This window comes from Lagenorhynchus albirostris, chromosome 1, assembly GCF_949774975.1.
Source record: "Lagenorhynchus albirostris chromosome 1, mLagAlb1.1, whole genome shotgun sequence".
Classification (NCBI taxonomy): Eukaryota; Metazoa; Chordata; class Mammalia; order Artiodactyla; family Delphinidae; genus Lagenorhynchus; species Lagenorhynchus albirostris.
In genome coordinates this window covers 13,484,191-13,511,362 of record NC_083095.1, presented here as the reverse complement: position 1 = coordinate 13,511,362, position 27,172 = coordinate 13,484,191, and the positions used below count along the sequence as shown (strand labels likewise).

The 27,172-nt window shown below is 45.7% G+C and overlaps 1 protein-coding gene and 1 long non-coding RNA gene across 8 annotated transcripts in view; one reads left to right on the top strand and one right to left on the bottom strand.

The window, feature by feature from the left end:
- Positions 1 to 27,172, bottom strand: part of TTC7B (tetratricopeptide repeat domain 7B) — a 239,921-nt gene that overhangs the window by 57,822 nt on the left and 154,927 nt on the right. For all 7 annotated transcript variants that reach the window (XM_060170014.1, XM_060170084.1, XM_060170174.1 and 4 more), the window contains 2 exons: positions 8,057 to 8,173; positions 927 to 1,024 (listed from right to left, as the gene is read on the bottom strand). In XM_060170014.1, the coding sequence (XP_060025997.1) occupies positions 927 to 1,024; positions 8,057 to 8,173 (215 nt within the window). The remainder of the gene's footprint in view (positions 1 to 926; positions 1,025 to 8,056; positions 8,174 to 27,172) is intronic.
- Positions 17,023 to 21,312, top strand: LOC132532225 (uncharacterized). The gene is made up of 3 exons (XR_009544356.1): positions 17,023 to 18,234; positions 19,020 to 19,115; positions 20,535 to 21,312. It is a non-coding gene; the product is annotated as an uncharacterized LOC132532225 (long non-coding RNA).

Below are 27,172 nucleotides of genomic sequence, written 5' to 3'. Positions count from 1 at the left end.
CCATTGCCACCTGGGGAGAGATTTTCCAAGGACCGCTGTGCACGCCTCGGGGCTGCTCTCTGGCTCTTTGGAGGGGCTTGGTCAGGAGCCGGGACCTGGCACAGTGCAGGAGAAAGACCTGGAGGCTCCTTTCATGAAATCAACCCACAGAAGACCAGGCATACCCAGACAGCGATTCAGCCTGACCCAGGGCCCTCTGGGGTGGCGGGAGAAGCACCAAAACCAGCTTCCAAATGATGCTCTGGAACTATCCCTGAGGCTCAAAGCGCCGTGGATTTCTTTACATTTTGTGGGTCTGTCGAGTCCTCCGAATTGCCACTGAAAAGTCAGTATTACTACTAAAGTTACTTGTTTGGAGATTACAGAGGTCTCTTTACCCCTCTGTACTTAGGCAACTGTGGAAACGCAAATGATAACTGAGGTGTAAATATCTGCTCCGAGGCAGTAAGTGCTACAAGCTTCCTCGTGGGGTCAGTAGATTCAGAAGCTCTGAACCCACCTGCCTCTCCCTGCAGGGTTTCCTGTGGGGTTGTGTGAGTTCATATGTGCAACTGATTAGAAACCGAAAGCTTGATTTTAGCAAGGTCTGAAATCTAAAGAAAGAGAAAGAAACAGAAAAGCAGAGGGGAAGCTTGATGGGGATGGGAACAGTCTAATTTTAGTTTCGAATTTTCGGCTCCAAGAGCAAGGGGAAAAATAGATTTCAAAGAGCTGCGTTGGGCAAGTAATATTACTTCCCCCACTGTGAACAAACACTTGAAAAAAGACACCGGAGAAAACGCACCTCAGGCGACAGTGCAGCCTATTTGGGTGAGGACTTCTTCCCGCCCCAGGCCCTGGTGGTCTTCGTCCCGCGCGGCTTGGGGCCAGGCCCCACGTCCCTTCCGGTTGACACCATTTCGGCCCCTCTGGCTTTTTATTCTCACCTGTCTCGGGATCGCTGAAGTCTGGCAAAGTAATTGTATTAAGCTGTCGTCTGTCAGCAATGGTTCTATCTAAGAGGCTGCTCCCACGTCCAGAATCACTGCAAAACACAGCTACAAATGTCAGTCATTTGAAGGGCGGGCAGGGGAAGGCAACAGAGTCAACCAATCCCGACTCCTGAAACGCAGCAAAACCTTCTGTGCATTTTTGGAGCTTCTTCAGCACCTTTCCACGCATCACCGGGCATCCTGCTTCCCCGCCCGGCCTGGTCTGGGATTCCTTTCAGGATCCGTATCACAAACACGGTTTAAACCGCACCCAGAGACCCGAGCTAATTTTCGTCTCTTTTGTGTCATTGTAAGACACAAAAATGAGAACTTCGAGCCACGTTCTCCAGCCACCGTGTGGGGGAAGCTGATGAGCATTCTGTGCTGCTAAGTGTCGGGCTCAAGCCCATGAACACATCATCCTCGAGCTGTCTTTAGGAAGCAACGCTCTACACCAGTGCGTCTAAGCCCTGGCTGCACAGAAGAATCACCCGGGCATCTCGAAAAGCCACGGATGCCTGGGTCCTGCCCCAGACCCAATAAATCAGAATTTCTGGTTTTCAAAGCTCCCCAGATGGTTCTCATGCATAACCAAATTCAAGAACCACTGGCCCTGCCTTTTCAAAGGGTGACACAGCCACGGCCTCGTTTGTGTCCTAAGAACAAGCCTTTAAGATAAATGGCGTGGTTGATACCTCTATTTAATAGACAAGAGAGAGGAGGTGTGAGGCCCTACACTGAGCTGGGTGCTGGCAGAGTGGCAGCTACAGCCCCCTTCCGGTGTTCCCGAGCTGGGAAGGCTGGGCCTTGGAGAGAACACAGTCGCGATTTGGCAGCAGCCTCCAGGCTGGTGGTTCTCGTTAGCTTCCGGCACTGAAGCCCCCTCTCCAGGCTGCTCCTGCGTATAGTAACGGGATCAGCCCCACTCCTTGGGCGAGTCACGTGGGAGACCACATCGGGACTAACGGGAATGGAACACCGTTAAGGGCGCTCAGCTCAGAAAGACTTTTTTTTTTTTTTTAATTCTAAGAAACTTGTAAGTAAAAACAATTAAACAATTGCATTCTTTTTTCCTCTATCATGGTATTCTATCAAAAGATGTATATCTGTCTCTTGAGGTTTGAGCCTTTAATGCTTTTCTTTGAATCCATTTTTTTTTCCCCCACCTGGGGGCTCTACAAATGATTTTTTTCGTTAAGAAGTTCAAATTCCACAGTAAAGGGACACAATTTCCTTCCTCTATGCAGCTGTTGCTAAAAGTGGTACAAACAAGATTTGCTATGAAACTTAATATGGTTTGCAGGCTGCAATTTCCACGTCCAGTGATGTAGTTAGAGAAATCCACAGGAAACAGAAGGAAACTTGCTTCAGTACAGACTGGTTTGTCAGCCTATACGTATGACATCACTGGATACATGCTTTTTGGAATCTGTTCTATTAATTATTTCCATGACTGAGAAACAATAAATGTCTCTGAGCAGAAGACAGCATAAAAGTACATGCAAATTTGCATTAATCACATTAGCAACTGAATATTTCTAGCACTGATCTATTCATGCATGTATTTTTAATATAAATATGACAAAAAATACTACAAAAATATTACAAAGAGTTAATTATCTGAATGTTGCAATGGCTCCCCACTTAGGAGTTTTTTGGAAGATCTTATCTCAAAATATAGTGAAGTTTTTCATCACCTTGGGGATTCCAGGACGCACAATGAGGTCTTGGAATTGCCAAGGAAGGATCTGCCTGGGTTTTCAGTGGACCAAATCACAGTAAGTGGATGGGAGATGTCTGGTTCAGCCACAATCCTCCAGGCTTCTCATTTCACCAAGTATCAGAGCACAGGGTTGGCTGCTGCATGTCATGCTGGGTCCTGGAACCCAACCAGGAGTCTGGGTTCTTATCCCACATCTGTCACTAATGGTAGGTCACTTTGAGCAAGGCCCCTTTCTCTGTGCCTCAGTGACTTCCCTGTCAGGTGAGGTGGCCTCTTCTTCCCACACAGAAGTGTGTCAGGCTGAACTGAGGTCATGGAGACAGAACATTCAGAAGAATTATAACTTCTGGACACATGCCAGGTGTCCTTATAAACACCATGCCTCCAAATACGCATCAGGGGTTAACAAGGTTGGCTGACTTCGGGAGACAACTTACTCCCAGCTGTCTGGTGCAACGGTAGGTGTGGAGAAGCTGAGTTAAGGACCTCCTACTCCAGATGTTATAAACCCCAACTAAAACGAAGATCTTAACTTATGAACCTCAGCCAATGATAGGGACACAGGACCTATTTCCCTTCCACCAGCTGAGAAACAATATTTGGTTACATTCCTTAGTTTATCTCCATAGTATCTGTTTATCTCCATAGTATCTGTTGCTTATATATCAACAAATAACTGTTCACAATGGAGATGCCTTCATTTCCACTCTGACTGTTGCGACTGACTGAGAATTTTGGTGGATGCTGTAAGCAGGTTTTAGTTCTTTGTTTATATGGTGCAGGATTTGTCTTTGCCATGATCCACAGGATATGGAAGGAGGGGCAGAGGGAGGCCTGGCCTCGCTCTCTCATTCTGGCCAGCGTGTCTCAGGCAAGCCTTCCTCTCTCCCTCTGGGACACATCTACTTGGGCACTCCGTGGACTACCTCCCCCTACAGCTCAGTCACCTCACCTCTTCTCTGTCTGGCCCTTAGGTGCCAGGACCACCTCCGAAGGAGGATGATAGGAAGGAAAGGAAAAACATTACTGGTCAGTGGTGTTAGTAGAGGGTTTAGGGAAAGGAAACTGGACGGAGCCCCAAATCCACCACACATAAGCTGAAGAGACCCACATATGTAGATGTACACATCCAGGTAATTTCTATTCCCTTAAAGAAGGACTGAAAATCCAGAGTAGACTGTACTGATGGTTAAGTTATCCTAGAAACTGGAAGCTTCTCTTGGAAATCCTCTAACACAGCTACACAGAGATTAAACACAAGAGGCAAGCTGATGGTGGACTGGGAGCCAGAACCCTGGGGTCCTTGTCACAGCCTTGTCCTTTCTCAGCTCTGAGACAGTGCCTGGCACACAGTAAATACTGATGTAATAGAGGGGCCTTGGATAGGAAACCAGAACATTTCCCAGGCAACTTAAGCCTGGATTACATGAATCAAGGCAAGTTCTCAACATTCCCAAACTCAATTTTCTCATCAGTAAAATGGGTCTGATGTAACACGACATTTGCCCATTTTATGGAGCTATTTTGAAGATGAATGAGAGCACACTTTGTAAAAAGAAAAGCTCCACCGAAATATGGATGACTACTAGCATGAAATGGGGTTTCCGGGGCTTCCCTGGTGGCGCAGTGGTTGAGGGTCTGCCTGCCGATGCAGGGGACGCGGGTTCGTGCCCCGGTCCGGGAGGATCCCACATGCTGCGGAGCGGCTGGGCCCGTGAGACATGGCCGCTGAGCCTGCGCATCCGGAGCCTGTGCTCTGCAATGGGAGAGGCCACAAGAGTGAGAGGCCCCGCGTACCGCAAGAAAAAAAGGGGTTTCCAATTTCCAACTGAGGTTAGAGCAAATAAATTCTTTTTAAAAAATGTTTATATGCTATTCGTTAATGTGATTGAAATGGGACTTGGGAAGAAAAACTTTTCTTCCGATCATATGGCTACATGATGGAGATGGTCTAAGTGGCAGTGACAAGAGGGGGAAGAAGTAGTTAATAATAAAAAATAAAAATAAAGGAAAAAAAGCTGGTTGTCAATTCAGAGAGGCAGCATGGGTGATGGAGAGAGAGCTTTGATGTTCGGCAGACCTGGGTTTGAATAATAGCTCTACTAGTTGTTTAATTGAGAAAACTAGGGCAAGTTCTTTAATAAAAGTGAAGTGTAGCTTCACTTTTATTTTCTATGAAGTGGAAAGAACAGTAGCTTTCTTGCAAGGCTGAGGCAGGGGTTGAGGAGGACGTATGTATAAACAGCTTAGCACGGTGCTGCACAGAGAAGGTACAGCATCCCTTGCTGAAGCGCTGGACCGTCTGGCGAGGCTCTGGCCAGAGGTCACACTGTCTTAAGTGGCCAAGTCAACGCGCACAAGAGCTGAGGGAGCTGTGCACTTCAGCAGGAGAGAAGACGAAACGTGAGGCGGATTTCTGTCCTAAAGGCACGCAAAGCTGCAGGCCTCAACCCAGGCTTCTGAAGTGACCAACACCTTGCCAAACGTACACTCAGGACAACGCCACCCACCCTTTGCTCACGGCAGGAGAAGCGTTCTCAGCCTGCAGGGACCGCTCTTTGGCCTCAGGCTCCGTTCAGCGACCGGCCCAGAGGGTGGTGCTCCTTCAAGCAAGAGTGAAGAGGAGGGACGGGTCGCAAAGGACGGGAAGCCAGGTCTTGTCTCCGTTTGGCCCTGTTACTGCCCGTGTCTTCTTCTGCGCCCCCTTGTCCCACTGCTCTGGAGGCCTGTGCCAGCCCCTGGGTGGGGCTCTTGGGGGTGGTGAGCAGGGGGACGCCCTGGGAGGGTGAGCACAGGTCCCTCACAACTGAGCACACTTAGAAACACGGGCGCCTGAGCCCGGAAGTCAGTGAGGACCTTCTCCAGCTGGAAACCAACCGGCCCCTGCCAGCATGCTTTCTGCTCAGTTTTCACGTCTTTTATTAAGCAGGGATGCTTCTCACCCACTTGTGCATGCGTTTCTATCCTCTTCTAAAGCCCCGCGTGTCCCGACTTGAGGCTGCTGGGCCCAGAGCCGCCCTTATCTGGAGAACTGCGGGGTGTGCTGTCCCCGTCAAGACACTACCCTCCCCTCTTCTGCTTTATTCTACTGCCAGGGTCACGCCCTCCCCGACCGTACTGGGGAGGATGTCTAAATCTGCACACTGGTGAGGGCTACAGGAGAAACATTTATTTATATCCCAGAGAAAATAGAGTTAAAAAAACAAACAGGAAACTCCTTAATAAGGGGCTGCTGGACTGCCAGCACCCCCCCTCGAGGCTTTGGGAGTAGCTGGAGGGAGCAGTTCCGTAGAGCTGATGCGTCCTCCACCCACCCCCACCCCCACCCCCAGCCAGACTCTGCGCCCAGAGCCAAGGTCCCCCCGTGCCTGGCCCTGAAGGATCCTTCAGGGAGCTGAGCAAGTACGGACACAGCCCAGGCATTTGGTTAAGTGTTTTTAAAAAGCTTTCCAATTCTGCTATTTTTTCTTCTCCTCACATGCAATACTCTTGGTTGCTAAGTGGGAAGAAATGTGGGGAGGTGGGAGAGGTGTGGAGAACTGAGAGAAAACTGGCAACGGGAAAGCTGATGGATTTATTTTCTCACTTCTAAAGGGGATACAGACAAAGGGATGTGCTCCACTAGGAAGCAGCCAGCTCGGGGAGTATCGCCTGTAGCTGGGCTCGCGGCAAAGACCCTCCCTCAAATCCTGCTGCGTCTGGTAGGCTGGGAGTGGGGACTTTGGGACATAAATATGGACATTTCCTATTTCTGCCTACAGACTTAGAAAAGTAGAATTTTTTTAAAAAATTAAAATGATCTTTATCTCCAGAACATACCCACAAAAGGGAAGAGGCCAGTTTCACGATTAGCTTTTCACCAAGAGGAAGATGGGCCCCATGGGCCTGGTAACGTGCCACAGGCTACGGTTAGGAAGGGGGCTCTCGTGTAATTCTTGTGGCTCGGGCTCTGCGAGGGGGGGCTCCTGGCCAGGCTCCCCCATCTTCTAGCCACACCGCCCACGTGGCTTGTGGTCTCAACTCTGGCTCATGTCAGCTCATCAGGACCCATCACCTCAACAGGGCCCTGATTTTGAATATATGTATTTTTTTAACGGCAGAAACTTGTCGAACAAGATCTCACACGGAACCCCACCAGCACCCTGCTGCTTCCCTAACCCCACCCCACCTTTCCTCCCACCCCGCAGCAACTCACCAGCCTGCCTGCCCGCCTCCTGCTGGGCTGGATTGGGTGGGCCACACCCTTGAACACATTTACAATTTGACTTATACATTCTTAGGCTCCTGACTCTTAAGAGCAGAATGTGGGCTGTCCATACATCTTGCTGCGAACTTGAAAAATATTCTGAGTGTTTGAGCAGTTGTTTGAATTCACCTGAATCGTGAGGTCCCTTTTCATTAAATCACTTCCTTCACAGGTCAGGGCACACTTCGTAATCTAGACACATGCCGGGAAACACTGCTCAAGACTTGAAGATGGTGCTTTTCGGGGACATGCTGGGAGTTGACTAGTGGACCTTCCCTAGATTATCTGCCTCTGCAGGGTGGGCGCCTTTGACTGACTCCTACTGGCTGGGCCCTTTCACATCTCTATGGGGCAGAGTTGGCCAGTAGAAAACCTATGAATTTTGTCTGGTCGAGATATAATCAATGTACACTCCGTAGAAAAGATAACCCCAAACAATGTATTTCATTGTTCTAGAGAATATTATTGTTTTTATATTTATTTGAAAATTCATTTCAGCACATCTATTTTTCAAATCCTTCTTTGAATGGGTCTCAACATTTCACTGCTTCCCTCATTAGTTAATGAGGTAAGTAAAATCTTTCATATGTGCTAATCTTTTATATGTGCTAATCTTTTATATTTGTTTGAGTCATGATTTTAACTTTTTGAAAATTACACTTTATCATGTCAAAAGCAATTTCTACTCTCCTTAGTAGCATGTGGCCTGTTGTCTATGCAGGTCTTTTTAAAATATTACTGTGAGAACCCCATCTGAAATATATAATTGACTAGTCTATCCATAAATCACCAGAAAGATAAAGACTTGTCAAAGGGAATTACACAAATGGCTGGCTGAGGGAAATCAGATGGAGACCAATTGGAAGTGAGCCTAGAGGGCCACCGTGGCAACGAAAGCATAAGAAACCCACGATTTGGAGATTTCATCAGACACTAAGAGAAAATCGGCTTAAAAATGTAATGTGTGAGGCTCCACTGCTCTTACCTGTGGCTCCCGGGGGCCTAGGGGTGCACAGGGGTGGAGAATTTGTCCTGCTAAATGCCTATCGGGGATGGACTGAGAGGCAGGGGCCATGCAAAAACCATGCACAACAGGTGCCGCCGCTGGCCTCTTACCTGGGATTGGTAAGATTGTAGCAGGATTTCCAAATCTGTAGCATGTGCTTACAGGTGAGGAGCGCCTCATCCGGGCCCCGGCACAGCGACTCCAACTTCACTTTGGAAAACAGTAGTCTGTGGTGGGGAGATAAAGGGAGAAAAGAACACAGCTCAAGCCAGAGTCCCCACCAGAACAAAACAAAGTAGCCAGAAGCTCTGTACTCATTCTAGAAGGGGGCGTCCAAAGGCTGGATCCGAGGGAAGCAGTGGCAGGAGGGCTGAGGATTCCAGAACTCCCGGCTCAGTATCTGCCTTTGCATAAGTCTCACCCCCAACACCAATGCCGGTACAATGCCACCATGTGTGGTCAGGTTAAACATATCTGGAGTGGCTAATTTCATTCAGAACACAGGGATTTTATTAAGACCGTGCTTTTTAGAACAAAGCCAATTTATTTGCAAAACTTCAAAAATGCATCAAAAGCGAATCTTGATTTATTTACAAAATTACACAGGCGATGTAATTATCTACATAAATATCTACAAATAACCTTCCACAATGATCCTCATCATGGGAAGGAGATGAAAGCCTGAACCGAGGGCAAATAAAAAGGGGGCCTCGGGCTAAGGCCCTCTCCTCTTTGATCTTTTCCAGCCCTGCTCTGTAGGGGCTAGGACTTCACCAAGTCACCCATAGTCACCCACTACCTCTTCCCAATTTTTTTTTTTTTTACCACCGATGGCTTCGCGTTCCGCCCAGACCTTCAGGGCACTAAGCTTAGCCCCTTCTCCCTTTCGTGGCCCCTCAGAGCTGCCCCGCCCCCTAAGTCTACTTATGTCCCTCTAGACATCAGCTCCCTTGGTCCCTGGGCTCATCACTACTGTCCCTGTGAAAGCCCCAGCATGAGCCCAGGTACCGTCCTGAAGGTCTTGCTGTCCACTCACCTGCCCGGCTCTAAGAAGTCATATAATAAAGATCTCCAAAAATCATTTTCATTCCCAGCTCAAGAAACTACAATGATTCCTTACTGACTGCAATAATAAGTCAAAATTCCTTATTGAGTCCTTTAAGACAGGGGTACTAGTCCGCGGCCTGTTAGGAACTGGGCCGCACAGCAGGAGGTGAGCAGCGAGTGAGCAAAGCTTCATCCGCCGTCCCCCATCGCTCGCATTACAGCCTGAACCATCTGCCCTGCCTCCCACGGCCCCCCACCGGTCCGAAGAAAAAATTGTCTTCTGTGAAACTGGCCCCTGGTGCCAAAAAGGCTGGGGACCACTGCTTTAAGACACTCTGCCCACTGGCCCACTCCTATGCCGCCATCCCATTCAGTGCCACGGATCCCACTGGGCCCTTTACTCCTACCAATGTAATTCACTGGCCAAAGACTATGTTTTTATCATAACTCTAAGAATATATGCCATGCTCTCAATCTTTTTTTTTTTTTTTTTTTGCGGTACGCAGGCCTCTCACTGTTGTGGCCTCTTCCGTTGCGGAGCACAGCCTCCGGACGCGCAGGCTCAGCGGCCATGGCTCATGGGCCCAGCCGCTCCGCGGCATGTGGGATCTTCCCGGACCGGGGCATGAACCCGCGTCCCCCGCATCGGCAGGCGGACTCTCAACCACTGCGCCACCAGGGAAGCCCATGCTCTCAATCTTAATCTCTACTAATCCACATCACTCCTTAATTCTTCCTAAATTCAGCTAAAACTCCACCTCATCAAATAAGTCTTCCATGGGTACCACTTTCACACCTTTAACTTTACACTGTGTGTATCATATCAGCTGGTGTTTGTTGTTAATAAAAAGAAGACAAAGACAGGGAGGAACTCCTGCTTTTTAAAGGTCTTCTATGTGCCCATACTTGGCACTTTTACAAAACAATATCAGTGTTATCTGTGTAAGGACCGCTCTCAGTAGGGGGTTTTATCTCCCTTCAATAAAAGAACCTCTGGCCTCACTTCCACAGTGCTTAGAACTGTGCTCTGAGGTCAGTGGGCTTTAAATCAGCACTTGCTCACTGACTATTTTCTCTATAAACCACAGAAGGTAAAGAAGTATGTTCCCGGTGACTTAAGTTAGACACATAGGAGAATTGCCTCACTACTCATCTGAGGGCAGGCGCTTCGGAGGAGGAAAGTCCACCCCCTGCCCCGGGAGAGGTGGAAGGAGGGCGGTCCTAACAGTCGCCACCCAAGCTCAGGATGGGTTAGCACCAACCACTCCCTCCAAATGGAACACAGGATGCCCAAGGGGGCGCTGGTGGCTCCCAGAGGGGTCAGGGCTGCAGCCTTCTCAAGCCTGGGTCTGCAGAAGCCTAGGACGATGGAATAACAGGCCAGGTAAGGAGACGGATGGAGGCCCTGATCTACCAGCAGGTGGGCGTATAGAGTGAGGCCAGATGTGAGAACAGGGCTTGGCTTCTGCTCAAAAACACCTCAAGAAGTGGAAATTCCCTGAGGCCTTTCCAGGACTGCCTGCAAGGGATGGCAGCCACTCAGGCTGTCTTGAGGGGTTTTTAAGGAGCTGGAAGCCAACTCTTGCTGATGTCTTCATGAGTCCAGAAGGTGGTGGGAGTACTTCTCCACCAGAATCTCCCACATGACACGGGTCCAGTCAACATGGGTCAACTGGAACATGTGTTACAAGGAAGGAGGAGCTGCCGAACGGTCACCTGCCAGCGTTTGGTGGAGACCTACTTGGAGGCCAGAGACCCTCGTGGATGAGGTCTGGATGCCAAGCAATTTTGGCCAGGGGAGACCCCACCGAGACCATGGTGTTCTCTGGAGGCGCACCGAGTCCTCTGGCTGAGTCAGGTTCGGAGCTTGCCAGCCCACGGAGGGCCACGGAGTCGTGGGGAAGGTGTCCTGGCCTGGCAGGCAGCGCTGCGGCTCTAAGAGCAATTACCCACGATTCCTCTAACCGTACCAAAGTACAAAACACCAGAGCTCGTCTCTAAGCCACAGCTTGGGGGAACAGTTCTGTGCAAGGCTTCTTGGCTGGAAAAAGAACTCCTAATTAACATGAAATAACAGCTTTCAAACACTTGACTCAGGATATGGAGTTGAAAGGTGTGGGCTGGATTTCAGAGAACCAGACAGGAAGAACAATAGTAGAATTGCTGAGCCCAAATGATGGAAAAGGTACTTGGAAGTGAAGCAAGAGGGGCAGTGTGAAGGAGAGGCTGACGGAGAAGAGGAGCTGAGAGCACAGGCTGGGGAGAGAAAGCAAAGCCTCTCGGCCACTGTCGGATGTGCCCAGCGCGATGGGCAGACAGTTCCAGGAGCCTTTAGCTCCGACATGTTCTTGCGTGCAAAAGAGAAGCAGGAGATTGGAGGCCTCAGAGACTCTGCTCCTTCTCGCCATTCCCCAGACCTTGGCTGGTTTATAAGGCAGAGAACAATGCCGAAAACAGGACAAGGGGCTTGTCAACGTGTTTGCCGAGCCCTGCTCACACATTTCAAGATGGTTCGAAAACATCTGGCTGGGTGCATGCTACACTGTCACAGATGTGAGGATAAGCATTAATGTGCTGCGTTTGATGTCCTAAGATACTGTAGATTCCATCTACTAGGAAACCCTGAGGCAAAAAACCTGGGACCAACCAGCATTTCAATCTGTGGAACTGTCAACCTGATAGAGAGGGCACAGGGATGGCTGGGCTGAGATCATTTGCCGGCCACATCACCCAGGACCCACCACAAATTAAGTGAGATGTTCCTCTTAAGTATAGTAAGGCATCACATGCTGGGAAAATGGTCTATTCCTCTTCCCTGTACCTGGCTCAAAGTCCATTAATCTAATTAAAACGAATTTTGCCCAGAGACTCATTGAATACTTACAGGATATTAATGAAGAATAGAACCTCGCTAAAATACCAATCTAACAATGTTCCTGGTAGTCCAAATCTAGCATCACATGCAGTGCCTTTTATGATCTGGCTCCTGCCCACATGCTTAGCCTCTGTCTGCCCTCTGCCCGCCGGGTACCTCTCCTATTCTAGCCACGATCAACTTCCTCCGCATGTCACTCTCCTTCGTGCCCCGGGGTCTTTGCACATGCTGTTCCTTCTGCCTGGAATGCCTTTTCCGTCCGCTTCTGCTTTTTAAGCCTCTACTCATCTTTGGAGATTCAGGTCAAAGAGCCTCCCCAACTCCTAACCACTGAAGCCAGCCTTAAGTAATAGGAGCTAAAACTCCCAAATGGAAATGCAATTCCAGAAAATACAAGAGCTCTCAACTGTGGAATAATAAGCTATAAGCCAGGAGGCTTCTGCTTTCAAGATGGGTGAAATAATAACAATAACAGCAGCAGCTGTCAGACGCTGTAAATACGTAATCAGTGATCTCTACAACAACCCTCCAAGTTAGGCTGAGAGCTAAGGAATCTGCCCCAGTTCACGTTGCCAGTCGCTGTTAGAACAGAAATGTAAACCCAAACCCATTTGACTCCAAACAGCCAAACGAGAAACAGAGGAGAATGACTTGAAATGTTCTGGCCACACTAATGAAGACATGTAGCATTTTCTAATCCAGTGTTAAATATTTAAAACCCTAAAATGTGCAAAGATCTGTGTTAGATACTGTGTGGAATAAAAGTGGCATAAAATACAGTCCCTTGACCTCAGAGAAGTTACAGTCCAGTCAGCAGGAAAGACTTGCCACGAATATTAGGCAGGATTTCTGGCTTAGGGACAGATTAAGGCCCTGAAATCTGGGTAGGGCTGCAGGAAAAGTGGAGTTTGGGCTCCTGGGGTGTTGTTCCTAGGATATATCATACATGGTTCTTTAAAAAATGATCACACTAAAAAAAAAATTGATCACATTTGCCTGTGCTTTTTGTGACTTGCCTCTTTCACTCAAAAGTCAGGCACATATAAAATTCTAGACACTTGAAGGATGCAATAATCAAGGCTTTACTTTTCATTAAAACTAACAGAAACAATACTTTACCCCATTTTTGGAATTTTTTGAGAATTCCAAGGTAACTCTTGAAATAACTGTCTGGCTTAGTGTAGAGCTTAGAAAGAAGATACAGGCCCCTGGTGAAGCTCTGGGGCCATGTGGCCTGGTGACTTTTCACTGGGCACCCTGGAGGAAGTACCAGGGCCAGGTTTAATGTCTAATCCTCATCCCCGGGAAGACTTTCCTCACTCCCTGGAAACTGCCCGCAAGCACTAGGCTCCCCCTCTAGCACATCTCTCTGGTTTAGCTTCACCCCGGGCCCCACCCCCATGAGACACAGACTCAACAGGATTCCTCGAGCTCTTTCCACGTGCCCTCCCATCTTCCTGCCTGCGCTCACCGTGCTCCCTCCGCCTGCCTAGAAGTCCCCTCCCCAGAGCCCCCAAACCAACTCTACCTGTTCAAGTCCCACCGTCTGACATCTCCTATGACTCACCCCCTGCCCCCCAGGCAGCATCTAGCTCCTTCCTCATCTCATCTGTATAAAATATTTTTTGTAATCTGTTTACTCACCCCATAATTTGTACAGCTGACTACCTACATGTCAGTGTGCCTGATAATGAACTTGAATTTGTTCGTCCTTTTGTCAATCATTAAAAAAATGCCTATTATGCCCTTGAGGCCACAAAGGGGAATAAGACATGGTATCTTTCCCCACCAAACCTCACAGTCTAGTGTTACATACACATATGTGATGAACACAAACAGACATATGGACAAGGTTCTCTGGCAGCACAAAAGGAAGGAGACAGGGTCGGCCTGGGGGGCTCATGCAAGACAGCTGAGAAGTAGGACTTTCACAGTTAGGGTGGGAGGGGTCCTGGGGAAGGGCCTTCCAGGCAGGCAGATGGACCATCTCGACAATGGCAGGAGCGTCCCGTGCACTCAAGGAATGGTGTCTGGAGTCTGGGATATAAGGCTGGGGCCCGAGAAGAAGCTAAAAGGGTAGATATCACTAAATTCTGAAATCTAATACTCCTCACTAAGCTTTCTGATGAAGAACTGTCCATGAAAATAAATTAGGAAAGTTTAGAGAAATTCTAAAGTAACAATTCCCTCCAATCTTATTTGGCAGTATAAACAATGCGCTCATTAAGTCCATCAAGGAGGAAACACGCATATTAATAAACAAAACCCCTCACTAATTAGCAGATCCGTAAACGCTGTATTCAAGGCAACTGATTCAGAAAGAACATCACGGGAACCTTGAACGTTTGGTATTTTGTGCTGATCTGTGCTTGTGTGCTCTTGGGCTCAGCGTGCCAGGGACCTGTCTTTGTTTATCTGCTGAATGTAGGCTGGGATGCAAAACAGCTGTGCAGAAAACGCATGTGGTATTTGCCCACGTGGGGCAGTGGCCACGGGGGACTTGGATACCTCCCACATCTCTCACTTCCCGGGAGCCTGACCTGAGAGCTGGAGTGGGGCGGGCTGCCAAACACCTGAAGGGAAGTGTCACCACTCTGTCACCAGGTAGAAGTGACAGTGCATCAGGCAGGGGTGGGGAGGAGGTAGGTATGATGAAATGAAATTTTAAATTGAGAAGATGGCTTGGCAGCCACAGATCAGATGGTGAGAGAAATTGAAAGAGATGCGCCCCAAGCACGTGGTTATGAGCAGGGGCGGTGGAAATCGGAACCCAGATGAGTCAGCTGGGAACAAAGTCAGACAGGACCGAGCGGCAGCCGGTCACGGAGAGGATGTTCGAAACACCTCTAACCCACCCCTCAGAGGGGGACGAGGGGCTGCTTTCAGGTTTCAACGTGGCTTTCGTGCAGGAAATCCATCTCAGTTCCTCGTTACCAGCATTTCTCACGTCCTGCTGGTCTTGGAGCCCTTGCTCTCCTGACCGGGTTTCCAAGGCAGCCCGATCCCAGGAGGTGGTGTTCTCTGCAAAAAGCAGCCTCTGACCCGGGGCTGAGTCACTGTCACTGGAGATCAAGGCCACGACTGGCCTGCGAGCTGCCTGGCCTGACGCAGCTCCACAGGCGCAGTCACCACCAGGAGAGCCCATGATGGAGGGGTTGCAGCTGTGCAGGCCCCGGAGCTGAGGCCTCCAGCCCCCTGAGGACCCTCTGACGACAGCTGGAAGGGATGGGGGGGGTATGGAACCAGTCATGTGACTGCTCCCATTGGATATCAAACACTGCTTGGGGGGGTCTCACTAATGGTGGTTGTTCAGTAAATGTCACCTGAATGAACGCTCTGTCTACTCAACTATTACACGGGAAATACACAATTTCTTTGATCGTCTGGCTCACCTAACTGCTGTGCTGATGTGCTGTTCATCGACTCATTAGAGAAAATATAGATTTTTCCAATTAACCCAACCCTGGAAAAGGCCTTGAGAGGTCCTATAGTGCTTTACTGCTCAAGAGCGTGGTTGGGACAAGCATCTGCATCCCCTGGGAGCATGTGAGAAATGCAGAAGGTACACACCACTCGAGACCCAGTGGATCAGAATCGTCATGTAACAAGAGTCCTAGGTGATTTGTGCAAACTTAAGTTCAAAAAGCACCGCTCTACTTCATAACGCTCCATCTTAGCCTTCAAAGGGTCTGAGTTTTTTTAAAAAAGACATCCAAGGAAAAGAGTTCCCATAGTCCCTACACGTAGGCAATTCTACCTGTGTTTATTTCATTCCAATAAGGATTTTGAGGGTATGTTATTCTTAAATTCAGTGGCAATTCTCATCAACCACCTACAGTAAGCTCACCAATGAAGGCTACCCCCACCTGTGGTCTTGAACCTTCCTTTCCATCTGGAGAGAGTCTCTGGGTGGCTTCCTGGTGGATGTGCTACAACCCTGTCCAGGTCCTTCCCGAGCATCTCCAGTGAGGGGCAGAGTACTAAGCCAGGGGCACCATTCACATTTTCGCCCACATGAAGGGCACGTCCTGAGTCTGCAAAGCACTGGCTAATCACCCACTGCCTTTGGGGGTCCTCTTCAGGGCTGGAAAACTCAAACATCTTCCAGAACCAAGCAAGTAAACAGGAGGTGAGCTCAGGATCTCAGGGAGTGTTTGGAGTCATGCCTGCCCAGCCTGAAGATAATTAAATCCAGACATCTTTGAAATGTGCGTTGACCTCCTGGAATTCTAAGAGATGTCTGCTCACAGGCTGCCAGACAGAAACCCTTCGTCTACAAGTCTTAAAGGGATCAAATCTGAGTGCCTGGTTTCCTCTACAAAACCCCCAAGTGCGCGCTGACTCCTGCCGGCTTTGCTAACAGGACCACCAAGGGAGGGATTGGAGGGCACGGCTCCTGCTATGAGAGCATCTTCTCCGGGAACGAAGCCCTGTCGAGCGACCGGCACAGGCGGCTCATGGGCAAACTTCTGTCTGGGAGTTTTTACTGCTGAGGAAGTTCTTGAAATCTGACCACTTTCAGGGCCTCTGCTTGCCGTGGAAGGAGATGCCGCACAGGGTGCTGGCAGGTCTGGGGGGGGGGACATTCAGCACGGCTCCCAGTCGCCGTGAGCCTGACCCCAGCTCAGGCTCCCAGATCTGCTGGTTCCTGGAACATCGACACCACGCTTGTTCAGCAAAAGGAAGCATCAGGGTCAGATACCTCGCTCTGCAGGACTTAGCAGCCCCTCATCCTGGCCTGGGAGGCTGCTTGGAGTGACGGCGCTGGGGACGGTCCTGCCGCCGCTTCTCGGTAGCCTGATCCCACCTCCTCCTCGTGACCCGCAGGGACTCCTGCAGGATCCCGTATCAGTTACACTCTGCTTCTCATTTCAGTCAAAGTGTCAACAATCTGGAATACTCCCCCATCCTCCTCACGATATTTTTAGAACAAACAAACAACTGACATATTTAGCTGAAATAAATCACCCCAAGAAACCCCAGTTTGGCTCATTTTTCGCTCCCACTTCAGCTATTAATCTCAACTCCGATTAGCGTCCTGGAACCGGCACCTAAGCCGGAAACGACCAAGACAGGCTGACCTGAGAACATGTGTGGATTCACGCTGCCCAGACTTGGGAGACCTCCTCCCATGCCTGAGCGTGACAGTTTCATGAAGGGAGCCCTTTCACTAAGTGCTATCCACGAAGCAGCAGTCGGGATGGTTTCCCGAGCACGGTCGGACCGGGTGGAACCAGGGGCCGACGGCGTGCAGGGCAGCAGGCGGCCGAGAAGCTGCCCCCAGCTCTGGTGAGCGATTCGGTGAGCAAGTGCCTTGGGCCCGGTGAGCCCTCTGCTATACAAACGTGTGAACAGGAAACATTTGAAAAAAAGTTCTCCATTGAACTATCCCGGCTCTAAAAAGAAATAATCTATTCTGTCTGAACCACAAAGCCATTGGTCGTCTCTAAAATTGTGAGGGGGCGAACCAAGAGCAGATCTACTGACAGGCCGCTCCCCAAAAGCCGTCTCTGCGGGATTTATTTCTGACTCGGCTGCCACGGCCTGGATCTCCCCACATTCCCACGTCTGAGGATGGGAGCTCAAGAAGAAAAGATGCACTGGGGGCCCTTTTCAGGGATAAAGGCAGATGCCGAAGAGTGGGGATCCTACAATCACCTAGACCTAGAAGGAAGAGGGCTCAGCCCGATGAGACACAGACTCTAAGGGAGCCATGAAGTTCTGTAATTTAGAAATGGCAGCCTCCACCCAAAGTCAAGAAGGGCGCCAGAAAGAAAGAGAGCAGCGGGGTGCTACGAAGCTGGCCAGCTCCGTGGGACCAGAGGTGGATCAGGCATCCCGCTGGGATCACAGGCCGAATGGAGCCATGGGTCCTTGCACAGAACCTGCTCTCATGAATCCTGCCCTGTCTTATCCACGTTCTCTCTTTACCTTCTCTGTGTCCTCACGTAGCACATCATGAGGTTTGGTACACACTTGGCAGAAAGCGGGCTCTCTCACCCTTAACTGGAGGGATGTTTAAAGCAGAGCAAGTCTGACCGTCTGCAGGTGGGTGATGCATTCCCCACCAGCTGTTTTCAGCTCAGGATCCCACAGGAATGCTTAGGAGATAAATTTGAAGATTCTTTTCTTGCTCTCCTTTAGCTCTCAGGTGTTTTTGTTTTGTTTGTCATTAACTGAAAATGCAAAGACCACTACAAATGAACTGGCATTCAGCTGGACTTGTACTATTGGAGGTTTTCTCACAGGTGGCTGGGTACCTAGCAGGAGCGGTATGTGAGCCCTGAAATCAGCAGACAGCATCATTTTATCATGTAGCGGAACTCAGCAGAGTGAAAACGGAAACAGACACTAGACGAAACACAGGTAAACATGCTTCGCTGTGAACTAAGGCCTCTAGGCTGCTCAGCAGGGTCGTCAGTGTACAAACGAGTAGTAATGTTTGCAGCAAGCTAAGCTCTGGGTTAGGGGCTGGGGATCCAGAGATCTCCAGGAAACACCCCGCATGAATTCTGAAGATGATATTCCACACTTTGAATGGTGGGACGAGATATCTAGGAGAACTTGAGACATTGTAAATGAGAGCACTGAAATAAATAAACCTTCTGCATGCCACCATCGGGGATGGCTGGCTCTGGGGTGACTGCCCTGGCCTGGCTTCTCCCAGCAGCCAGGCCTTCAGACAAGCTCTCTTCCCAGGAGGACAGGGAGACAGGCGTGCAGAACTGGAACCCTGTATCCACTAAGTACTCTACTTTGTCTCTATGATTTTGACTACTCTGGGAACCTCATCTAAGAGTAATCATACAGTATTTGTCCTTTTGTGGATGGCTTGTTTCTCTAGCATAACATCCTCAAGGTTCATCTGTGTTGCAGCATGTCAGAATTTCCTTCTTTCTTTCTTTTTTTTCGAATTTCCTTCTTTTTTGAAAGCTGAATAACATTCTGTTTTATGTATGGACCAGATTTTGCTTATCCGTTCATCCATCCATGGACACTTAGGTGATTTCTACCTTCTGGATATTATGAATACTGCTATTATGAACATGAGTGTACAACCTCTGTTTGAATTCCTTCCTTCAATTCTATTGAGTATTTACCCAGAAGTGGAATTGCTGGATCATATAGTAATCTATTTTTATTTTTTTGAGGAATGGCCACGCTATTTTCCAAAGCAGCTGCACCATTATACATTCCCACCAGCAGAGCACAAGGGTTCCGGCTTCGCCACATCCTCTCCAGCACCTGTTAGTATCTGTTTTTTTTTTTGTTTTTTTTTTTTTTTAAAATAATAGTCATCCTAATGGTATCTCATTGTGGTTTTGATTTGCATTTCCCTAATGATTGGTGATGCTAAGAATATTTTCATGTGCTTACTGGCCATTTGAATATCTACTTTGTAGAAATGTCTATCTAAGTCCTTTGTCCACTTTTTTTTTTTTTTTTTTTGCGGTACGCGGGCCTCTCACTGTTGTGGCCTCTCCCATTGCGGAGCACAGGCTCCGGAAGCGCAGGCTCAGCGGCCATGGCTCACGGGCCCAGCTGCTCTGCGGCATGTGGGATCTTCCCGGACCGGGGCACGAACCCATGTCCCCTGTCTCAGCAGGCGGACTCTCAACCACTGCGCCACCAGGGAAGCCCCTTTGTCCACTTTTTATTCAAGTCCTTTTGCTGTTGTTGTTGTGGAAAGTTGATTTTAAATAAGCTGCTGCACCACTGAATCCACTCCACTTTGGTCTGTGGTGTCGTTTAGGCTGTCACCCGCTCTCCTTTGCCCAAGGATCCCCTCCCCAGCCTGTATCTGAGGAACAGGCATCCCTGGGTTGGTTACCTTGCACTCATCCCTCCCAGACATCCTTCAGGTTTCCAGTGAATCATTTCTCTAGTTTAATTAGATGAACAGCCTCTTTTCTTGAGTTCCAACTTTCTATCAAATGCAAATTTAATAGGCATGTTCATTACTCCATCACTCAGCTCAGACATAAAAATAGTCCATAACACCTGGCCTCTCAGTAATCACTACATCAAAACATTACTCAATATGATATTTCAACTTAAACTGAGTTTCTCTGAGACTATGTGTGTTAAGTGAGACAGACTGAGAAAAAGGTACAATCTTACTTGCCAAGTAATGTTTTTTTTAAACCAGGTATATATACTCCACTCAAGAAAAGAATGATCCCCATCAATCTTTCTGGTTTATTGAAGAGATTAACGGAGGGTGTAGGATAAAAATCCTGTTCATCTGGATTGTTAGCCTGAAGAGGGCATAAATTACCTCTCTCTCGTCCATGGCGGCATGCCCAGCACCTCACATGGCAACTGGAATGTGGGAAGAACGCAATGCTTCGAAGGCACAGAGCACAGAGGCCAAGGCCAGGCTGCCTGGGTTCAAAGCATGACTCTGCCACTTACTAGGTACACAACTAGACAAATCACTAAACCTCCCTATGCCTTAGTTTCCTTATCTGTAAAACGGGGATGATAATACTACCAACCTTTGATGGTCTCATGATGATTAAATTAGTTTAAAATATGTGAAGTGCGGATAGGAGTTGCCTGTCACAAAGCAGTGCATAAATGCTAGTGGTTATTATTGCTAAATGAGTGAACAAATGGATGAATGAATGCATGAACGTTATATATGTTCATTTCTTTCCATACAGTTAGTTCCTGTTGACGTAAAAAGCAGCACGATTGTCTGAAAAAATCTGTTTCCACGGGTACGAAAATAGAAGACCACATACAGAAGAAGAGATTGTTTTCCAATCTGGTGGCTTGAGGACTTGTTTCAATATCTGATATATCAAAGTCGTGGATCAGAAAACACCATAATGATCCCACTTGTATTTTTATCTTTGAGAGGTTTCAAAATTTACTTTTTGTGCTTTGCAGTAACATTTGATGGTTTCTTAAGTGTGTTGTTGATTTGATGACCTCTCTGAGAGCCAGAGAATAAGTGTCTGTATGTGTTTTACTTAAGTAGGAAAGAGTAAAGTTCAAATCAACTAAAAATCTGTAATTAGGAAAGTTGTAAAACCACAATTTGTCTCAGGGCAAGAAACTACACCCTGGTGTGGCTGCCCTTAGCAGCCACTGGAAGGCTTGCTGAAATTAGAATAAAATATCTCAGTGATACTAAAGTTCTCAAATGTGCCACCATTGGCATGATACTATCTGGTATATTTTCCAGAGACAAAAGTAACAAACTGTCAGTTCTCATTGCGATATTTTATCTAAAAATGAATAATCCTGTGGCAGAAACACGAAGTCTGTGAGGGCCTGACCAAGCCCTGGCCACCACACTGTCTTTAGGAGAAACAATTGTTCCCAACATCACCTGGCATCTACTTCTACATTCTTGGGCCAGTGAGGAAAATTACTAAGTAAAATACAGTAATCAATTAGGAAATTTTTGCAAAGCTCTATTTTAAAAGAAGAACGATTGAGGCTCTTATACCAAGTACAAGAGAAAGCGAATCTATCAGAATCTGTGAACACTGTTCAATATAAAAATGTGTACTTTGTTAAATTTTATTTTGGAAAAAACTTACAGTGTGTTAGAGACATTTAATACATAATCAGCAAATACTAATTTTTCATCCTTTTGTTTAGGCATTTAATAGTTAAAGGGTTTAAAAAAACAAGTTTTCAACAGAAGAAAAAGGCAGTATTAGAGGAACAAAAGAGACAAGATACATACAGAAATGGCAGATGTACATTCAACCATCATTAATTATATTAAATGTGAATGGACCAAACACTTGACACAAAAGGCAGAACTTATCAGACTAAACAACAAAAGCAAGATCCAGTGATATGCCAGCTATAGGAGAAGACATACTGGAAGAAATGATGGCTGAGAATTTTCTAGAAATGATAAACAATACAAACAAGACCAATCCACAGTTTTAAAAAGTCCCCAGCAGGACCTACTCTTAGCTGTATCACAGTGAAAATGCCAAGCATCAGCAAGAATGGCAATGAAAGCAGCCAGAGAGAAAAGGCAGATGACATTAAAATGAACTAAAATTAAACCAACGGTTGACTTCTCAACAACGACAAAAGGAGCAAGATCACTGTGCTGTGAGGAAATGTGAGCTTGGAATCATAGATCTAGTTTGAAAATCTCTTTTGAGAGAAAGGCCAAATACAATTTTAGACACAGGTTGAGAAAGTTTGCCAACAACAGACCCTCACTAAAATTTCTAAAACAACCAAAATAGAACGTTTCTCTTACAAATTAGTAAAGGAAAAATATGTAATAAAAACATAATTATTTAAAAGAAGGTAGGAAAGGAGAGGATAAGATATGAAAAAAGAGCAGGACAAATAGAAAACACAAATGAAGTGGGAGACACTAATACAAATATGTCACTATTTATAATAAATGGAAATGAACTAAATGTTCCAGATAGACTGTCAGCCTATCTGGAACAAAAAAACAAAACAGCAATATTTAATGAATACAAGAGTGCATGTAAAATATAAGAATATAAAAAGTTCAAAGAATGGAAAAAGATATTCTAAGCACACACACACACACACACACACACACACACAGTATGTGTGTATACATGTATATGTACACATATACATTTGTGTGTGCAGGTATGTGTCCATCATACAAAATAGACTTTCAGGCAAAATGAATTATGCAACTACTTACATATTGATAAAAGGTTGAATTTACTAGGAAGACATAGCAATTCTAAATTTAAATGCACCTAATAGCACAGCTTTTAAAAGGTGCATTTTAAGAGAGGCCTGCGTACCGCAAAAAAAAAAGAAGAAAAAAAAATTGCTTCAACTATGTGGTAAAACAGGACAATCTACCAATCAGAGGTAGTTTCAATATACCTCTGCTCAAAAACTGATAGATTAAGTAGAAAAAAAAATCAATAAGAAAAAAAAGATCTGAAAAGCACAGTTGATAGCTCAACGTAATAAAATATACAAAAAATTACCCCCAAATGCAGGAAACATTCTTTTTAAGCACACATGAAATATTTATAAGTAGTGACCACATGCTGGGCCATAAAACAAGTCTCAACAAATTTCAAACTTATATTGATTATAGTCTCTGAACACAGTTCAATGAAGTTAAAAACCCATTGACAAAAGATAAGTTAAAAAAACCCATATATTTTTAAATTATAAAATACAGTTCTAAAATAATTAATTCATCAAAAAATAATAATGGAAATTTAAAAATATTTAGAATGAAACAATAACAAATATTTCACATATTGAAACTTGTGGTTTATAGTTAAAGGAGTACATAGCGGAATATTTTATCTTAAATGCTTATGTCAGAAAATAAGAAAGGCACAATACTAAAGAACTAAACATCCAACTTAAAAAATTAAGAAGGAAAACCAACTAAAACAAAACAGAACAAACTCTAAGAAAATAGGAGAAAAGAAATAATAGAAATAAGGACAGAAATTCATAAAAGAGAAAGTAAATATACGGTTGAGATGATAAAAAAAACTAAAGGTTCTTTGAAAAGATCAATGTTTCAGACAGTTTTCTGGCAAGACTGTTCAAGAAAAAAAAAAAGGCACATTAAACAGCAATGAGGAAAGAAAAAGACCTAACCACAGATGCTGTATGACAATAAATAATTTAAAAACATTATAAACTACTCTATGGCAATAAAATTTAGAACTTAGATTAAATGGGCAAATTCTTAAAATATATATAGTATATCAAACATAGCTTAATAAAATAAGAAGTAGAAAAACCTGAATATACTATAATCATTTTTAAAAAGCATCAGAAGTCCTTCCATGGAAAAAAAGACCAGTCCCAGATGGTTTTACAGGCAAATTCTACCCAAACTTATTATTCTAGGAACAGATAATTCACATCTTACACAAAGATTCCAAAACACACAAAAAAGAGCTAGTCCAACTCATTTTATGAGGCCGGCCTAACCTTGATGCCAAAACCTGACAAGGATATAATGAGAAAGGAAAATTACAAGCTAGTTCACACATGAACATAAATGTAAATGTTCTTTAAAAAAACTAGTAAACTGAATCCATTAAAAAACGAATAGATCATGATGATGTTGGGCTTATTCCAAGAATGCAAGGTTAATTTAACATTTAAAAATATCAATTAATATAACATTCACAGATTAAAGGAGTAAAATCATATAATCATCTCAATAAATACTGAAAAAACATTTGATAAAATTCAATATCAATTCATGATGAAAAAAAAAACTCTTAGCAAGCCTTCTTGGAAGAAGGAAATTTCCCTAAACTCTTAATAGAGGTTTAAATAGAAAAGCATGGAATTTTTTTCAGGTAACTAGGAATAAACCTAGTAAACATCAACAAAATCTTTATAAAGAAAATTATAAAGCTTCATTTAAAAAGTATTTTCTAAAGGCCTAAATAATTAGAGATATCTAATTTTCCCCAAACTAAGCTATTAGATTAAATGTAATTCCAATCAAAATCTCAACAGATTTTTTTCGGTGGAACGTGAAAAAACCAATTTGAAAATTTATATGGAGGCTCAAAGGCCTGAGGGCAGCCAGGATATCCCTGAGGAGCAAGTTACAGGGGTGGACTGACCTCATGTATAATAAAGTTGTAAGAATGACGATAGAGGGGCTTCCCTGGTGGCGCAGTGGTTGAGAGTCCGCCTGCCGATGCAGGGGACGCGGGTTCGTGCCCCGGTCCGGGAAGATCCCACATGCCACGGAGCGGCTGGGCCCGTGAGCCATGGCCACAGAGCCTGCGTGTCCGGAGCCTGTGCTCCGCAATGGGAGAGGCCACAACAGTGAGAGGCCCGCGTACCGCAAAAAAACCCAAAACCAAAACAAACAAAAAAAAAGGATGACGATAGAGAGGCAATCACACAGAGGTGGGCACCCTGAACCCATGGAACCAAGTGGAAAGCTCACAGACAACTCCTCACACAGATGGACGTTTGGTTTAAGACAAAAGTGGCCCTGGGGAGAAACCGCGAAAGGAATCTTTTCAATACATGTGGCTGGACAATTGGGTATCCACATGGGAAAAAATTACCCTGGATCCCTTACACCTCACATACATAAAACAGTCAATTCCAGATGGACTCCTAGCCTCAAGGATGAAAGATAACATGAGAGAGCTTGAGAAGATAACTTAGGAAAGGTCTCTTAAACTAGACAGAGAAGTACTACCCATGGATATGATTGATACATTCAACTATACTTTAAAATTAAGAACTTCTGTTCATCAAAAGATATCATTAAGAGAAAGGAAAGACAAGACACAGATTGGGAGAAGCTTTTTACAATGCATATAACCAACAAAAGCATTTTTAATCATAACATAAAGAAATCTTACAAATTACTATGAAAAGGACAACCAGATTAGAAAAGAAGAAAGACTTCTATATGTGCCTCATAAAAGAGAAAAGCTAAATGACCAATAAACACATGAAAAAGGTGTTCAACCTCATTAATAATGAGGACATGCAACTTAAACTCACAGTGTAATACCATTAACCAGCAGCCAACAAGTCTGAGGGCACCAAGTGTTGGTGTCTGGAGTTGCGTGGGCCCGTGGGCACTGCTGCTGGAGATGTAAACGGACACAACCGCTATGGAGAACAGTTTGGAATTATTTGGTAAAACTGAAGATACACGCATCCTATGACTCAACAGTTCCGCTCCTAGGTGTCTACCTGACGAAATACTTGCACATGGGCACCAGGAGGACTGTGCAAGGATATTTACAGCAGCATCGTTCGTGTAACAGCTGAAAACTGAAAACAACCCACATATCCGCTTACGGTAAACTAGAAAAAGAAATCTTGGTATATTTATACAATAAAGTACTATTTGTCAGTATAAATGAATAAATTGCTGTTGTATGCAAGAAGGATGACCCTCAGAAACACAATGTTAAGCAATGAAAGCGAGTGGTGTAAGATCATTAAAAATTTTTTTAGAATTCAGGATGGTGGTTAACCCGTGCAGGGAGAGGTCAGGGAAGAGGACAGCAGGAGTGCACAGGAAATTCACAGGCAACATTAATGTTCTTTTTCTTAAGTTAAGAAGTGGGTATACATAGGTTACTTGTATTATTATTTTGAATAGATTTAATAAATAGTCTTTTGCTTCTACTCAATATTTAATCATTTTAAGGGTTTCTAAAATATTACATTTGAAGACACTGTATCAGTAGTAATACTACTAATATGAATGCCTCTCAATTACTGAGTGATCACCAGGTATGAATGCCTTCAATGCACTGACCAGGACAGCTCACTGCCCCTGGGGGAGCCCCTGGTTTCTCCAGGGTTACCCGTCCTTACTGTCACCATGAAGTGATAAAAGATGGTGGCTAAGTATCTTGAATACGTTTAATGGAGACCAAAAAGCTCTGTAATTCTCTGCATCAGGCTAAGAGGCTAGTGAAATCACTTCTTGGTTCAACAGTCGGACAGGCCTGACCCTAGCAGAGGGAAGGGGCCGAGGGAACATCCACTACATACTCAGTCTGTGGTAGGTTGTGGCTGCTGGGACACGAGAGACACGAGGACATCCCAGGCTTCCGAAAGTCTGCAGCTCTCTGGAGACAAGCTTGTCACAAACATACGGATAATGCTACATGGCAGTTGGGACAGGTGCCCACGTAATCTCATTTAGGTTGGTGTTGAAATGTTTCAGCCAGGTTGGGAAGAAACCATGGGATCCACTGACTATATCTGGCCCCAACTTTTAATAAAGTATTCTTGGGAGGAAGAAGTTTCCCATCACAAAGGAAGAAATACAAATATTTAAAAAGCAAGCAAGTCATCAGAGGCTCTCAGCCCTGCTGCCATATGCTTTGCTTTTTTGAGCTTACAGCTTAACATTAAAATAACAGGCTCGCATTCCTCAAATACCTCTACTGCTGTTCCTTACTTCTACTACTTGAAAAGGCTGTCAGCTGCTGTCACTTGGAGGCATTACCATATTAGCCACCACTGTTTACTGCTTACCGTGCAGTGTGGCTGTTAGTTTAATAAGCCTCCTCTCCTCTCAGATGACACCCCAGGCTGTCTACGCAAGGGCCACACGCTGGAGTCTAACATCTAACAAACATCCAATGAAGGTGCTGGGCTTGGGAGGCAGGGGCAGCCACTTTATAAGAGTATTGATGAGAGAAACTGAATTCAGTTGCATCAGGCTCTACTCTACTGAGGCCTAAAGGGCCGAGTATTTTTGAAAGTGCTTTAACCACTTGACGGTTCCACGGGCTAACCAGCTTTGGATAAAATCCAGAAATGCACTCCGTGTGCATTTTGAGATGTA